The sequence below is a fragment of the Oncorhynchus gorbuscha genome, linkage group LG14 (assembly GCF_021184085.1).
Source record: "Oncorhynchus gorbuscha isolate QuinsamMale2020 ecotype Even-year linkage group LG14, OgorEven_v1.0, whole genome shotgun sequence".
In the NCBI taxonomy this organism is placed as follows: domain Eukaryota; kingdom Metazoa; phylum Chordata; class Actinopteri; order Salmoniformes; family Salmonidae; genus Oncorhynchus; species Oncorhynchus gorbuscha.
In genome coordinates, this window is record NC_060186.1 from 2,238,493 (window position 1) to 2,253,401 (window position 14,909).

General features: G+C 48.1%; 2 protein-coding genes across 2 annotated transcripts in view; both read left to right on the forward strand.

Moving 5' to 3' along the window:
- LOC123995969 (probable E3 ubiquitin-protein ligase makorin-1) overlaps window positions 1-14,909 on the forward strand; it is a 53,682-nt gene that overhangs the window by 17,769 nt on the left and 21,004 nt on the right.
- mkrn1 (makorin, ring finger protein, 1) lies at window positions 37-11,458 on the forward strand. Its single transcript, XM_046299620.1, is given in 7 exon segments — window positions 37-495; window positions 2,682-2,896; window positions 4,326-4,378; window positions 4,426-4,481; window positions 10,389-10,399; window positions 10,498-10,636; window positions 10,871-11,458. Coding segments are annotated over 7 exon segments (888 nt in total). The 5' UTR covers window positions 37-297; the 3' UTR covers window positions 11,087-11,458.

The following is a 14,909-nucleotide window of genomic DNA, read 5'->3' on the forward strand; positions in this document are numbered from 1 at the left end:
CTGTCAGTCAGCTACTGAGTCAATAAGAGAGAGAAGGCCACTTCTGGTTGATTTTGTTTCCTTTTGGGGGCATTTTAGCATATTTTATTTACAAGTTGGTTTATAGACCACCAGACTCACGAGGTAAATAAATGACACCATTTTTTTTGGCGCCAAGTCGATGACTGTTTCCATGTGTCTTAATAAGGGTGTGTGTCTGGCTCGCTCACCTCTCTCTCCTCTTCGCTCACCTCTCTCCTCTCGCCCTCTCCTCTTCCCCCTCCCTCGTCAGACCCGGTGAAGTCTAAAGGGTCGGGGATGAGTCCTCTGATGGAGCGAGAGAAAGACCCGGCGGGAGACGATAAGGAGCTGAGGAAGACTCTGTGTCCCTACGCCGCCATGGGGGAGTGTCGCTACGGACTTAACTGTTCCTATCTCCACGGCGACGTGTGTGACATGTGCGGTCTGCAGGTGCTCCACCCCTCCAACGACGCACAGCGATCAGAACACACCAAGGTAACGGTCCTGTCAACACGCCCCTCCATCAGAACACACCTATACCTGTCAACACGCCCCTCCATCAGAACACACCTATACCTGTCAACACGCCCCTCCATCAGAACACACCTATACCTGTCAACACGCCCCTCCATCAGAACACACCTATACCTGTCAACACGCCCCTCCATCAGAACACACCTATACCTGTCAACACGCCCCTCCATCAGAACACACCTATACCTGTCAACACGCCCCTCCATCAGAACACACCTATACCTGTCAACACGCCCCTCCATCAGAACACACCTATACCTGTCAACACGCCCCTCCATCAGAACACACCTATACCTGTCAACACGCCCCTCCATCAGAACACACCTATACCTGTCAACACGCCCCTCCATCAGAACACACCTATACCTGTCAACACGCCCCTCCCATCAGAACACACCTATACCTGTCAACACGCCCCTCCATCAGAACACACCTATACCTGTCAACACGCCCCTCCATCAGAACACACCTATACCTGTCAACACGCCCCTCCCATCAGAACACACCTATACCTGTCAACACGCCCCTCCATCAGAACACACCTATACCTGTCAACACGCCCCTCCCATCAGAACACACCTATACCTGTCAACACGCCCCTCCATCAGAACACACCTATACCTGTCAACACGCCCCTCCATCAGAACACACCTATACCTGTCAACACGCCCCTCCATCAGAACACACCTATACCTGTCAACACGCCCCTCCCATCAGAACACACCTATACCTGTCAACACGCCCTCCATCAGAACACACCTATACCTGTCAACACGCCCTCCCATCAGAACACACCTATACCTGTCAACACGCCTCCCATCAGAACACACCTATACCTGTCAACACGCCTCTCCCATCAGAACACACCTATACCCGTCAACACGCTCCTCCATCAGAACACACCTATACCTGTCAACACGCTCCTCCATCAGAACACACCTATACCTGTCAACACGCCTCTCCATCAGAACACACCTATACCTGTCAACACGCGTCTCCATCAGAACACACCTATACCTGTCATCACGCGCCTCCATCAGAACACACCTATACCCGTCTACACGCCCCTCCATCAGAACACACCTATACCTGTCAACACGCGCCTCCATCAGAACACACCTATACCTGTCAACACGCCTCTCTATCAGAACACACCTAGTCTCAGTGTTTTATAGACCCCTACGGTCTCAGTGTTTTTATCAGAACACACGGTCTCAGTGTTTATAGACTAATGTAACTCAGCTGTTTTACTTAGACTCCGGTCTGTCAGATACTGTATTTATAGACTACGGTCTCCGTGTTTTATAGACTACGGTCTCCGTGTTTTATAGACTACGGTCTCCGTGTTTATAGACTACGGTCTCCGTGTTTTATAGACTACGGTCTCCGTGTGTTATAGACTACGGTCTCCGTGTGTTATAGACTACGGTCTCCGTGTGTTATAGACTACGGTCTCCGTGTGTTATAGACTACGGTCTCCGTGTGTTATAGACTACGGTCTCCGTGTTTACTGTCAGATACTGTATTTATATACTTACAAAGTGTTCTAGAATTGAGACACTTAACCATTTCAATGGCTTCATCATTGGTTTGTTATCTGCCCCATGATGGTGTCTGGTGTGGTTAACTTGTTTGGTTTCCCCTCAGCCTTCATAATGCATTATAGTTAGCTATACCTTTATCCTCCACCCCCAGGCTTCATAATGCATTATAGTGGTTAGATATACCTTTAGTACCCCCAGGCTTCACAATGCATTATAGTGGTTAGCTATACCTTTATCCTCCACCCCAGGCTTCATAATGCATTATAGTGGTTAGATATACCTTTAGTACAGGCTTCATAATGCATTATAGTGGTTAGCCCTTTATCCTCCACCCCCATGCTTCATAATGCATTATAGTGGTTAGATATACCTTTAGTACCCTCCCTCCCCAGGCTTCATAAATGCATTATAGTGGTTAGCTATACCTTTATACTCCGCCCCAGGCTTCATAATGCATTATAGTGGTTAGCTATACCTTTATCCTCCACTCCCCAGGCTTCATAATGCATTATAGTGGTTAGCTATACCTTTAGTAACCCCCTCCCTCCCCAGGCTTCATAATGCATTATAGTGGTTAGCTATACCTTTGTTATTCCTCTTCAGGCTTGCATCGAGGCCCATGAGAAGGACATGGAGCTGTCGTTTGCCATCCAGCGACAGTAAGGACATGCAGTGTGCGTGTGTATGGAGGTGGTGTTTGACAAGGCCAACCCCAGTGAGAGACGCTTCGGCATCCTGTCCAACTGCTGCCACTGCTACTGCCTCAAGTGCATCCGCAAGTGGAGGAGCGCCAAGACGTTCGAGAGCAAGATCATCAAGTAAGGAAGTAGTTTTTATTATCCCGAGGGACAATTAATTTTGCAGCATGTAGTAAAAAAAATGCAATGAACACATGACAATAAATATAGACCTACAACCAAAGCAGTGTATGCTACAATATGTAGACAAGACTACTACGGCTTATTGAGGTAGAGGAGACTACTACGGCTTATTGAGGTATAGGAGACTACTACGGCTTGTTGAGGTAGATGAGACTACTACGGCTTGTTGAGGTAGATGAGACTACTACGGCTTATTGAGGTAGATGAGACTACTACGGCTTATTGAGGTAGATGAGACTACTACGGCTTATTGAGGTAGAGGAGACTACTACGGCTTATTGAGGTAGAGGAGACTACTACAGCTTGTTGAGGTAGATGAGACTACTACAGCTTGTTGAGGTAGATGAGACTACTACAGCTTGTTGAGGTAGAGGAGACTACTACAGCTTGTTGAGGTAGAGGAGACTACTACAGCTTGTTGAGGTAGAGGAGACTACTACAGCTTGTTGAGGTAGAGGAGACTACTACAGCTTGTTGAGGTAGAGGAGACTACTACAGCTTGTTGAGGTAGAGGAGACTACTACAGCTTGTTGAGGTAGAGGAGACTACTACAGCTTGTTGAGGTAGAGGAGACTACTACAGCTTGTTGAGAGTAGTTGAGACTACGTCAGCTTGTTGAGGTAAGATGAGACTACTACTCTCTATTGAGGTAGAGAGACTACTGTCTTAGAGGTAGATGAGACTACACGGCTTATTGAGGTAGAAGACTACTACGGCTTATTGACGCCTCTCTCTCTCTCTCTCTCCAGGTCCTGTCAGGTGTTGGGTCACGTGAGACTACTCGGCTTGTTGAGGTAGATCTCCCCAGGTCCTGTTGGAGTGTTGAGACTACACGTCCCTTGAGTGTAAAGACTCTCTCTCTTGAGGTGAGTCCTGTACAGAGTGTTGGGTCAGACTAAACCTCTCTCTCTAGAGGAGACTGTCCAGAGTGTTGAGGTCAGATCCAGACTAAACAGCTCTGTTGATGTCTCTCCCCAGGTCCTGTCCAGAGTGTTGAGGTAGATGAGACTAAACCTCTCTCTCTCTTGGAGGTCCTGAGACTACAGAGTGTTGAGGTAGATGAGACTAAACCTCTCTGAGGTCTCTCTCTCTCCCCCAGGTCCTGTCCAGAGTGTTGGGTCACGTGAGACTAAACCTCTCTCTCTCTGGAGGTCCTGTCCAGAGTTGTTGAGGTAGAGGAGACTAAACCTTGTCTAGACTCTCCCAGCTGTTTAGAGTGTTGGGTCACGTCCAACTAAACCTCTCTCTCCCAGGTCCTGTCAGAGTGTTGGGTCACGTCCAACTAAACCTCTCTCTCTCTCTCCCCAGGTCCTGTCCAGTGTTGGGTCACGTCCAACTAAACCTCTCTCTCTCTCTCTCTCCCCAGGTCCTGTCCAGAGTGTTGGGTCACGTCCAACTAAACCTCTCTCTCTCCCCCAGGTCCTGTCAGAGTGTCGGGTCACGTCCAACTAAACCCTCATCCCCAGTCCTGTACTGAGTGGAGGACAAGGAAAACAAGCAGAAACTGATACAGAAATCCAAGGTCCATGTCCAGAGTGTACTGATGATAGGAGGAGGGTAAGATATGTACTGATGATAGGAGGGGGTCCTGTCCAGAGTGTACTGATGGTAGGAGGGGTAACTAAACCTGTACTGATGATAGGAGGAGGGTCCAGAGCTATGTACTGATGATCCCCAGGTCCTGTCCAGATATGTGGTCACGCCCATGGGGGTAAGATATGTACTGATGATAGGAGGAGGTCCTGTCCAGAGTGATGGGTCAGGGGGTAACCAAACTGTCTCTGATGATAGGAGGAGGGTGGTCCTGTACTGATGATAGGTCACGGGAACTAAATATGTACTGTGATCTAGGAGGTAGGATATGTACTGTCCAGAGGAGGGGTATGTACTGAACTAGGAGAGGTAAGATATGTACTGATGGGTCCTGTCCAGGGTCGGATATGTACTGATGATCCCCAGATATGTACTGATGATGGGGAGGGTAAGATATGTACTGATGATACAGGAGGGGGGTAAGATATGTACTGATGATAGGAGGAGGGGTAAGATATGTACTGATGATGGGAGGAGGGGGGTGATATGTACTGATGATGGGAGGAGGGGGGTAAGATATGTACTGATGATGGGAGGAGGGGACAAGATATGTACTGATGATGAAAGGAGATAAGATATGTACTGATGATAGGAGGAGGGGGGTAAGATATGTACTGATGATGAGGAGGGGGGGGTAAGATATGTACTGATGATAGGAGGAGGGGGTAAGATATGTACTGATGATAGGAGGGGGGGTAAGATATGTACTGATGATGATAGGAGGGGGTAAGATATGTACTGATGATAGGAGGGGGGTAAGATATGTACTGATGATAGGAGGAGGGGGTAAGATATGTACTGATGATGGGAGGGGGGTAAGATATGTACTGATGATAGGAGGAGGGGGTGAGATATGTACTGATGATAGGAGGGGGGGGTAAGATATGTACTGATGATAGGAGGAGGGGGGGTAAGATATGTACTGATGATAGGAGGGGTAAGATATGTACTGATGATGGGAGAGGGGGGTAAGATATGTACTGATGAGGGAGGAGGGGGGTAAGATATGTACTGATGATAGGGGAGGGGGGTAAGATATGTACTGATGATAGGAGGGGGGTAAGATATGTACTGATGATGGGAGGGGGGGGTAAGATATGTACTGATGATGGGAGGGGGGTAAGATATGTACTGATGATAGGAGGGGGGTAAGATATGTACTGATAGGAGGAGGGGGGGGGTAAGATATGTACTGATGATAGAGGGGGGTAAGATATGTACTGATGATGGGGAGGAGGGGGGTAAGATATGTACTGATGATAGGAGGAGGGGGTAAGATATGTACTGATGATGGGAGGAGGGGTAAGATATGTACTGATGATAGGAGGGGGGTAAGATATGTACTGATGATAGGAGGAGGGGGGTAAGATATGTACTGATGATGGGAGGAGGGGGTAAGATATGTACTGATGATAGGAGGAGGGGGGGTAAGATATGTACTGATGATAGGAGGGGGGTAAGATATGTACTGATGATGGGAGGAGGGGGGGGTAAGATATGTACTGATGATGGGAGGGGGGGGGGGTAAGATATGTACTGATGATAGGAGGGGGGTAAGATATGTACTGATGATGGGAGGGGGTAAGATATGTACTGATGATAGGAGGAGGGGGGTAAGATATGTACTGATGATAGGAGGGGGGGGTAAGATATGTACTGATGATGGGGAAGATATGTACTGATGATGGGAGGAGGGGGGGGTAAAGATATGTACTGATGATAGGAGGGGGGTAGGGGGTAAGATATGTACTGATAGGAGGAGGGGGGTAAGATATGTACTGATGATAGGAGGAGGGGGGTAAGATATGTACTGATGATAGGAGGAGGTAAGATATGTACTGATGATAGGAGGAGGGGGTGATATGGAGGGGGGGGGTAAGATATGTACTGATGATAGGAGGAGGGGGTAAGATATGTACTGATGATGGGAGGAGGGGTAAGATATGTACTGATGATGGGAGGAGGGGGGGTAAGATATGTACTGATGATAGGGGGGGGTAAGATATGTACTGATAGGAGGAGGGGTAAGATATGTACTGATGATAGGAGGAGGGGGTAAGATATGTACTGATAGGAGGGGGGGTAAGATATGTACTGATGATAGGAGGAGGGGGGTAAGATATGTACTGATGATAGGAGGAGGGGGTAAGATATGTACTGATGATAGGAGGAGGGGGGGTAAGCTATGTACTGATGATGGGAGGGGGGTAAGATATGTACTGATGATAGGGGGTAGGATATGGGGGTAAGATATGTACTGATGATAGGAGGAGGGGGGTAAGATATGTACTGATGATAGGAGGAGGGGGTAAGATATGTACTGATGATAGGAGGAGGGGGGTAAGATATGTACTGATGGGAGGAGGGGGGAAGATATGTACTGATGGGAGGAGGGGGTAGATATGTACTGATGATAGGAGGAGGGGGGTAAGATATGTACTGATGATAGGAGGAGGGGGTAAGATATGTACTGATGATAGGAGGAGGGGGTAAGATATGTACTGATGAGGAGGGGGGGGTAAGATATGTACTGATGATAGGAGGAGGGGGGTGTAAGATATGTACTGATGATAGGAGGGGGGGGTAAGATATGTACTGATGATAGGAGGAGGGGGGGTAAGATATGTACTGATGATAGGAGGGTAAGATATGTACTGATGATAGGAGGAGGGGGTAAGATATGTACTGATGATAGGAGGAGGGGGGGGTGAGATATGTACTGATGATAGGAGGAGGGGGTAAGATATGTACTGATGATAGGAGGAGGGGGTAAGATATGTACTGATGATAGGAGGAGGGGGTAAGATATGTACTGATGATAGGAGGAGGGGTAAGATATGTACTGATGATAGGAGGAGGGGTAAGATATGTACTGATGATAGGAGGAGGGGGGGTAAGATATGTACTGATAGGAGGAGGGGGTAAGATATGTACTGATGATAGGAGGGGGGGTAAGATATGTACTGATGATAGGAGGGGAGGGGGCAAGATATGTACTGATGATATGAGGAGGGGGTAAGATATGTACTGATGATAGGAGGAGGGGGGTAAGATATGTACTGATGATAGGAGGAGGGGGGGTAAGATATGTACTGATGATAGGAGGAGGGGGTAAAATATGGGGGGAGGGGGGTAAGATATGTACTGATAGGAGGAGGGGGTAAGATATGTACTGATGATAGGAGGAGGTAAGATATGTACTGATGATAGGAGGAGGGGTAAGATATGTACTGATGATAGGAGGAGGGGGTAAGATATGTACTGATGATAGGAGGAGGGGTAAGATATGTACTGATGATAGAGGAGGGGGGTAAGATATGTACTGATGATAGGAGGGGGGCAAGATATGTACTGATGATAGGAGGAGGGGGCAAGATATGGATGATAGGAGGGGGCAAGATATGTACTGATGATAGGAGGGGTGATATGTACTGATGATAGGAGGAGGGGTAAGATATGTACTGATGATGGGAGGGGGGTAGATCTGTACTGATGATGGGAGGAGGGGGGCAAGATATGTACTGATGATAGAGGAGGGGGTAAGATATGTACTGATGATAGGAGGAGGGGGGGTAAGATATGTACTGATGATGGGAGGAGGGGGGGCAAGATATGTACTGATGATAGGAGGAGGATAAGATATGTACTGATGATGGGAGGAGGGGGGTAAGATATGTACTGATGATAGGAGGAGGGGTAAGATATGTACTGATGATAGGAGGAGGGGGGAGTAAGATATGTACTGATGATAGGAGGAGGGGGTAAGATATGTACTGATGATAGGAGGGGGGGTAAGATATGTACTGATGAGGAGGAGGGGGGTAAGATATGTACTGATGATAGGAGGGGGTAAGATATGTACTGATGATAGGAGGGGGTAAGATATGTACTGATGATAGGAGGGGGGGGTAAGATATGTACTGATGATAGGAGGGGGTAAGATATGTACTGATGATAGGAGGGGGGTAAGATATGTACTGATGATAGGAGGGGGGGTAAGATATGTACTGATGATAGGAGGGGGGGTAAGATATGTACTGATGATAGGAGGAGGGGGGTAAGATATGTACTGATGATAGGAGGAGGGGGGGTAAGATATGTACTGATGATAGGAGGAGGGGGGTAAGATATGTACTGATGATAGGAGGAGGGGGTAAGATATGTACTGATGATAGGAGGAGGGTAAGATATGTACTGATGATAGGAGGAGGGGGTAAGATATGTACTGATGATAGGAGGGGGGTAAGATATGTACTGATGATAGGAGGAGGGGGTAAGATATGTACTGATGATAGGAGGAGGGGGGATAAGATATGTACTGATGATAGGAGGAGGGGGGTAAGATATGTACTGATGATAGGAGGGGGGGGTAAGATATGTACTGATGATAGGAGGAGGGGGTAAGATATGTACTGATGATAGGAGGAGGGGTAAGATATGTACTGATGATAGGAGGAGGGGGGTAAGATATGTACTGATGATAGGAGGAGGGGGTAAGATATGTACTGATGATAGGAGGAGGGGTAAGATATGTACTGATGATAGGAGGAGGGGGTAAGATATGTACTGATGATAGGAGGAGGGTAAGATATGTACTGATGATGGGAGGGGGGTAAGATATGTACTGATGATAGGAGGAGGGGGGGTAAGATATGTACTGACGGTCGGAGGGGGGTAAGATATGTACTGACGATAGGAGGAGGGGGTAAGATATGTACTGATGATAGGAGGAGGGGGTAAGATATGTACTGATGATAGGGAGGAGGGGGTAAGATATGTACTGATGATAGGAGGAGGGGTAAGATATGTACTGATGATAGGAGGAGGGGGGTAAGATATGTACTGATGGTAGGAGGAGGGGGTAAGATATGTACTGATGATAGGAGGAGGGGTAAGATATGTACTGATGATAGGAGAGGGGTAAGATATGTACTAGATAGGAGGGGGTAAGATATGTACTGATGATAGAGGAGGGGGTAGATATGTACTGATGATAGGAGGGGTAAGATATGTACTGATGATAGGAGGAGGGGGTAAGATATGTACTGGATGAGGAGGAGGGGAAGATATGGATGATAGGAGGAGGGGTAAGATATGTACTGATGATAGGAGGGGGGGTAAGATATGTACTGATGATAGGAGGGGGGGTAAGATATGTACTGATGATAGGGGAGGGGGTAAGATATGTACTGATGATGGGAGGAGGGGGTAAGATATGTACTGATGATAGGAGGGGGGGTAAGATATGTACTGATGATGGGAGGGGGGGTAAGATATGTACTGATGATGGGAGGGGGGAAAGATATGTACTGATGATAGGAGGAGGGGATATGTACTGAGATAAGATATGTACTGATGATAGGAGGAGGGGGGTAAGATATGTACTGACGATAGGAGGGGGTAAGATATGTACTGATGATAGGAGGAGGGGGTAAGATATGTACTGATGATAGGAGGAGGGGGAAAGATATGTACTGATGATAGGAGGAGGGGTGAGATATGTACTGATGATAGGGAGGGGGGAAGATATGTACTGATGATAGGAGGAGGGGGTGAGATATGTACTGATGATAGGAGGGGGGTAAGATATGTACTGATGATAGGGGGTAGGAGGGGGGTAAGATATGTACTGATGATAGGAGGGGGTAAGATATGTACTGATGATAGGGGGGTAGATATGTACTGATGATAGGGGGGGGGTAAGCGTACTGAGGAGGAGGGGGTAAGATATGTACTGACGGTAGGAGAGGGGGTAAGCTATGTACTGACGGTAGGAGGGGGGGGTGAAGCTATGTACTGACGGTCGGAGGGGGGGTAAGCTATGTACTGACGGTAGGAGGGGGGGGGGTGAGATATGTACTGGGGGGAGGGGGTCGTCTGTCTCTCTGTTCCTCATCTCTGTAATTATCACTGTCCTCTGCTGACGGTCCGTCTCTGTTCCTCAGGACTAAAGCCTGTCGTTACTTCGACCAGGGTCGGGGCACCTGCCCGTTTGGCGCCAACTGCTTCTACAAACACGCCTTCCCTGACGGGCGTCTGGAGGAGCCCCAGAGGAGACCAACAGGGTGCAACGGCAGGAACAGGGTAAGACGCTGCTCTGACAAATGTCCTTTCTGGCAGAAATGGATCCGAGACCATTTTTGGTTTTCCTATGTGGGTTCATACATTTCACTGATCTGGCATTTGGACATTTTGTGTTTACGGTCCAGAAGTTCTCAGCCCTATTGTAAACGCTTCCTGTTCTGCTTTCGTAATACCCAAACAAATTCTGTTTTTAATTTACTAATTAATTTTTAATATTCCTGTTCTCCCCTCCAGAACTCGAGGAGGACACCCCTGTGGGACCTGTTTGAAGAGCGGGAGAACAGCAGCGACTCTTTGGACAACGAGGACGAGGAGATGGTGACCTTTGAACTGAGCGAGATGCTCCTCATGCTCCTCGCCGCGGGAACCGACGACGACGTCACGGACTCGGAGGACGAATGGGACTTGTTTCACGAAGAGCTGGACGATATCTACGAGATTTACCTATAGCACCACTCCCTAAAGTTAACGTTTAAAACCCCTTTATCGTTTTTGACTACCCCTCTTCACCTTTACCGCGCTGTAGAATGGACTGTCTTGTGTGTTTGGACAGTAGCTTCTCTCGTCTGTGTTGTGGCAGTGCCTTTGGGGCAGGCCTTTCATTCAGAAATCAACTACATGAAGAAGAATTAACAGATGAAAATACTAATGTAAATGAGAAACGGGTGGGTGTAAAACCATTTTTCTAGAAACATCCTGTCCTTGTGAATTTATCTATCCGTGTCAGGTTCATGTAAAAAACAAATAACAACAACTTAAAAACAAGGAAAAAAAATTACAAACATTTTTGAAAATATCACTAATAAATAGTGTTTATTTGTGGACGTGGGTTTGACTTACCGTTTTTACCCAGGTGATGTTTTTAAGACTTGTTTTTTTTGTTTTTGTTTTTTGAGGATGATGCACCAAACCAACTACACAACTATACTTCCTGGTGATGATGTCATGTCTGTGGTGGTCATGGGTATTGTAGTCCTCTGGTCATGCACTGAGTATATTGGGTGGAGGGAGACGGCAGTCCTGTCGACTTCGTATATTCACATGTACCCTCTTGATTCACTTTCTTTCCCTCCTCCCTCTCCTGAGGGCTTCTCTCAAGGAGGGGGATGAGGACGACTCCTCTGTCAAGGGGGGGGGCTTTGGGGAACAACTTAAAATATCTAGAGTTGTTTGTTTTAAATGGGCCCAAGTCCACTTTCATTTTATCCCCCCCCCGGTCCCAATCGAATCGCAGCTATTTTTCAGGAACACCTGTGGTACCTAATGACAAGTCTCTCCTCAGAACCGAGCTGATGGTGACACTCGATGACTCTGTGTCCCTAGTGGCGCCATATTGTAACGATACACTGAGTGGACAAAACATTAGGAACACCTTCACAATATTGTTTCCCCCCCTCCCTCTCATTTCTTCGGGGGGCATGAACTCTACCAGGTCTGATCCTTATACCGTAGGGCTCTAGTGAACTACCGGTGGTCTAGAGAGGGTGCCATTTGGAACACAGTCCGGTCTGGTCACTTCTCTTTGAACTCCCATTAGAATGCACTATATATATATTGTTTCTCTTATTGTTTTTCATATGGTCCACAACCATCCATCATGACTTGAAAATTAAAGTTTATTATCAAAGTTACCAGGGTTGCTTTACTGAGTGGAATTCATTATTGATCATTAAACTTGTGCTCTGATATTATGGCTTGTAGTACACGCGTGTCTATATATACGTTTTGGAATTTCACTTACATTTCTACATTTTAAGTGGGGGCTCTGACATGGTGGTTCTATTTGATCTGTTGTGTCACCCAGAATGCATTATTTTGTTACCCAACTAACTCAAGTCCCTACTCGGGGGGATGAAGCCTGGGTAACTGAGGTTCTGGAGACTGGGTGGGATGAAGCCTGGGTAACTGAGGTTCTGGAGACTGGGTGGGATGAAGCCTGGGTAACTGAGGTTCTGGAGACTGGGTGGGATGAAGCCTGGGTAACTGAGGTTCTGGATACATGGAGACAGGGTGGGATGAAGCCTGGGTAACTGAGGTTCTGGAGACTGGGTGGGATGAAGCCTGGGTAACTGAGGTTCTGGAGACTGGGTGGGATGAAGCCTGGGTAACTGAGGTTCTGGAGACTGGGTGGGATGAAGCCTGGGTAACTGAGGTTCTGGAGACTGGGTGGGATGAAGCCTGGGTAACTGAGGTTCTGGAGACAGGGTGGGATGAAGCCTGGGTAACTGAGGTTCTGGAGACTGGGTGGGATGAAGCCTGGGTAACTGAGGTTCTGGATACATGGAGACAGGGTGGGATGAAGCCTGGGTAACTGAGGTTCTGGAGACTAGGTGGGATGAAGCCTGGGTAACTGAGGTTCTGGAGACTGGGTGGGATGAAGCCTGGGTAACAGGTTCTGGAGACTCGGTGGGATGAAGCCTGGGGGTTCTGGTAGTCCATTTAACAGGGTGGGATGAAGCCTGTGTAACAGGTTCTGGTAGTCCATTTAACAGGGTGGGATGAAGCCTGGGTAACAGGTTCTGGTAGTCCATTTAACAGGGTGGGATGAAGCCTGGGGTTCTGGTAGTCCATTTAACAGGGTGGGATGAAGCCTGGGGTTCTGGTAGTCCATTTAACAGGGTGGGATGAAGCCTGGGTAACTGAGGTTCTGGTAGTCCATTTAACAGGGTGGGATGAAGCCTGGGGTTCTGGTAGTCCATTTAACAGGGTGGGATGAAGCCTGGGGTTCTGGTAGTCCATTTAACAGGGTGGGATGAAGCCTGGGGTTCTGGTAGTCCATTTAACAGGGTGGGATGAAGCCTGAGGTTCTGGTAGTCCATTTAACAGGGTGGGATGAAGCCTGGCTAACTGAGGTTCTGGTAGTCCATTTAACAGGGTGGGATGAAGCCTGAGGTTCTGGTAGTCCATTTAACAGGGTGGGATGAAGCCTGGGTAACAGGTTCTGGTAGTCCATTTAACAGGGTGGGATGAAGCCTGAGTTCTGGTAGTCCATTTAACAGGGTGGGATGAAGCCTGGGTCTTGGCTCGTCCATTTAACAGGGTGGGATGAAGCCTGAGGTTCTGGTAGTCCATTTAACAGGGTGATGAAGCCTGGGGTTCTGTAGTCCATTTAACAGGGTGGGGATGAAGCCTGGGTTCTGGTGGTCCATTTAACAGGGTGATGAAGCCTGGGTAACTGAGTCCTTTAGACTGGTGGGATGAAGCCTGAGGTTCTGGTAGTGAAGCCATTTAACAGGGTTCTGGAGACTGTGATGAAGCCTGGGTAACTGAGGTCTCTGTGTTCTGGACACATGGAGACACTAGTAGTCCATTTACTCTACTGGAGGATTCAGATAGAAATGCTTCAGACCAGAGGGCTCGACTAGCTCTGGTCCAGGGTGTCTTCAGGCTGCTAGCTCATTATAGATAGTGATGGATGGTGAGAGCACAACGATGCCCTGCACCAGAGCTATAGGGCAAGAGTCTCTACTTCCTGTCACCTCTCGACATGGAGCCTCAACTTCCTGTCACCTCTAGACATGAAGCCTCTACTTCCTGTCACCTCTAGACATGGAGCCTTTACTTCCTATATTTACATTTACATTTACATTACATTTAAGTCATTTAGCAGACGCTCTTATCCAGAGCGACTTACAAATTGGTGCATTCACCTTATGACATCCAGTGGAACAGTCACTTTACAATAGTGCATCTAAAACTTAAGGGGGGTGAGAGGGATTACTTATCCTATCCTAGGTATTCCTTAAAGAGGTGGGGTTTCAGGTGTCTCCGGAAGGTGGTGATTGACTCCGCTGTCCTGGCGTCGTGAGGGAGTTTGTTCCACCATTGGGGGGCCAGGGCAGCGAACAGTTTTGACTGGGCTGAGCGGGAGCTGTACTTCCTCAGTGGTAGGGAGGCGAGCAGGCCAGAGGTGGATGAACGCAGTGCCCTTGTTTGGGTGTAGGGCCTGATCAGAGCCTGGAGGTACTGAGGTGCCGTTCCCCTCACAGCTCCGTAGGCAAGCACCATGGTCTTGTAGCGGATGCGAGCTTCAACTGGAAGCCAGTGGAGAGAACGGAGGAGTGGGGTGACGTGAGAGAACTTGGGAAGGTTGAACACCAGACGGGCTGCGGCGTTCTGGATGAGTTGAAGGGGTTTAATGGCACAGGCAGGGAGCCCAGCCAACAGCGAGTTGCAGTAATCCAGACGGGAGATGACAAGTGCCTGGATTAGGACCTGCGCCGCTTCCTGTGTGAGGCAGGGTCGTACTCTGCGGATGTTGCAGAGCATGAAC